The sequence below is a fragment of the Dendroctonus ponderosae genome, unplaced genomic scaffold (assembly GCF_020466585.1).
Source record: "Dendroctonus ponderosae isolate FM_Combo_2020 unplaced genomic scaffold, Dpon_F_20191213v2 Dpon_F_20191213_1, whole genome shotgun sequence".
NCBI lineage: Eukaryota > Metazoa > Arthropoda > Insecta > Coleoptera > Curculionidae > Dendroctonus > Dendroctonus ponderosae.
The window spans coordinates 14,798,138-14,799,858 of NW_026017110.1; the positions used below are offsets into that span (position 1 = coordinate 14,798,138).

Here is a 1,721-nt window from a genome sequence, read left to right on the forward strand (position 1 = left end):
TTTTAATTAGGCAAAGGAAGAAAAGGACAAGGAGCGTCAGGCTAAAGCAGAAGCTAGTCTTAAAAGACGCGAAGAAGAAGTTCAAAGAACGTTGGCTACTCATATGAGGGATCGGGAGAAGGAAAGGGAGCAACATAAAAGAGACGAGGCTAGACAAGTAAACATAAACCTGACTATGTTCAATGTCGTATTTTTTATGCTACATTTTACTTATAGCACTTCAACGCATTGCTCGTTGACTTGGTTCGAAATTCGGAACTGAGCTGGAAGGAGGTAAAGAGAATCCTAAGGAAAGATCATCGGTGGGATCTGGCCGAGTCTCTGCCTCGTGACCAGAAAGAAAAGCTATTTAATGAACATGTTGAAGCTTTGCTGAAGAAGAAGCGTCAGAGCTTCAGGGAAATGCTAGATGAAACATCTGAGGTTAACCTCGTTAGCAACTGGAAAGAAATAAAAAAGCTTATCAGAGATGATCCAAGATATACAAAATTCTCTTCCAGCGAAAGGGTAAGATATAGAAAACTGAGAGTTCCTTATTGTTAGAATTTAATCAATTTATTGAATAGTGTGAACGAGAATTTAAGGATTATCTAAAAGATAAACTGTTGACTGCGAAAAATCAGTTTAAAGAATTGTTGCAAGAAACCAAACTGATAACACACAAATCATTGACGTTGCTCAGAGAAAATCAAAATCACATGCAGGAAATTGAAGACATTCTGAAAAATGACAAAAGGTAATTCGCTTATGTTCCATAATTTTCCAAAAACTGTGCTAATTAGAATCATTCTTATAGATTTTTGATTTTGGATCATATACCACAAGAAAGGACTCAATTAATTTTGAATTATCTCGAAGAACTCGATAGAAGGGGTCCCCCTCCGCCTCCGACTGCTACGGAGCCAAACAGGCGAGCTAAGTAATAATTTACATCACAGCCGCATTAATATCAGTTTACTTTGTAATTGCATTATTATAAAATGGTTTATTTGCTTTTTAATTACTGTTATTTTGGCATGGGCTGGGTTCAATTATCAATAGTGAACAGTCCTAAATGCAAGCTTATTTTAATCTCGCATTTAGTGAACATTTGGTGGAGAAACCTTTTAAATAAACGGTTTATCTTAAACCTTTTTTGTTTTTTTGCCCTTTTTTCTTGTGATTAATGTTGAAAATATTTCAATTTAATTTAAACGACAATTAAATTCAATCCCAATATTCTGTGTATGTAGAATTTTTATTTGATTTTTTAGTATCAAATAATCGCTTCTAAAAGGTGTTAAAATACAGCTTAATTTGTGGTAGGCACAAAATCTCGCAAATTGAGCACCTTTGCATTTGGAATTTGCTACGCTCTGAGTTAGCATTTGATCAAGTCCATATCAATCCAAATATATTCTTTATTACACGCTCATAATCAAGACATTCTCAACGTACATGTTATTAATAACTTACAACAAAACGCCTTGCACAGTCAATTCTGGGAAGTAACTTACCACCTTTCTAAAACTATCTACGGTACAGGCATAGGCAAAACCTTTTATTTGATTATTTCTATCCCAGTTTATCCAGGTAATTTTGTCAGCAATGTCCTCACAGATCCGTTGATATGTTTCCAAATAGGGATTATTTACGACGATCAGAACGATTCCCTTTTGTTTAATTGGCTCATACGCAATTTTCCAATAGAGTTCTGGTACTGGCAAAGCTTTTGTGTTATT

General features: G+C 34.9%; 1 protein-coding gene across 1 annotated transcript in view; it reads left to right on the top strand.

The window, feature by feature from the left end:
* Positions 1-1,129, top strand: part of LOC125504984 (transcription elongation regulator 1-like) — a gene marked incomplete at its 5' end in the record, with an annotated part of 2,276 nt that extends 1,147 nt beyond the window's left edge. The window contains 4 exon segments of the mRNA XM_048667878.1: positions 11-157; positions 217-507; positions 567-736; positions 797-1,129. Of these exon segments, the coding sequence (XP_048523835.1) occupies positions 11-157; positions 217-507; positions 567-736; positions 797-923 (735 nt within the window).
* Positions 1,130-1,721: the final 592 nt, after the last annotated feature.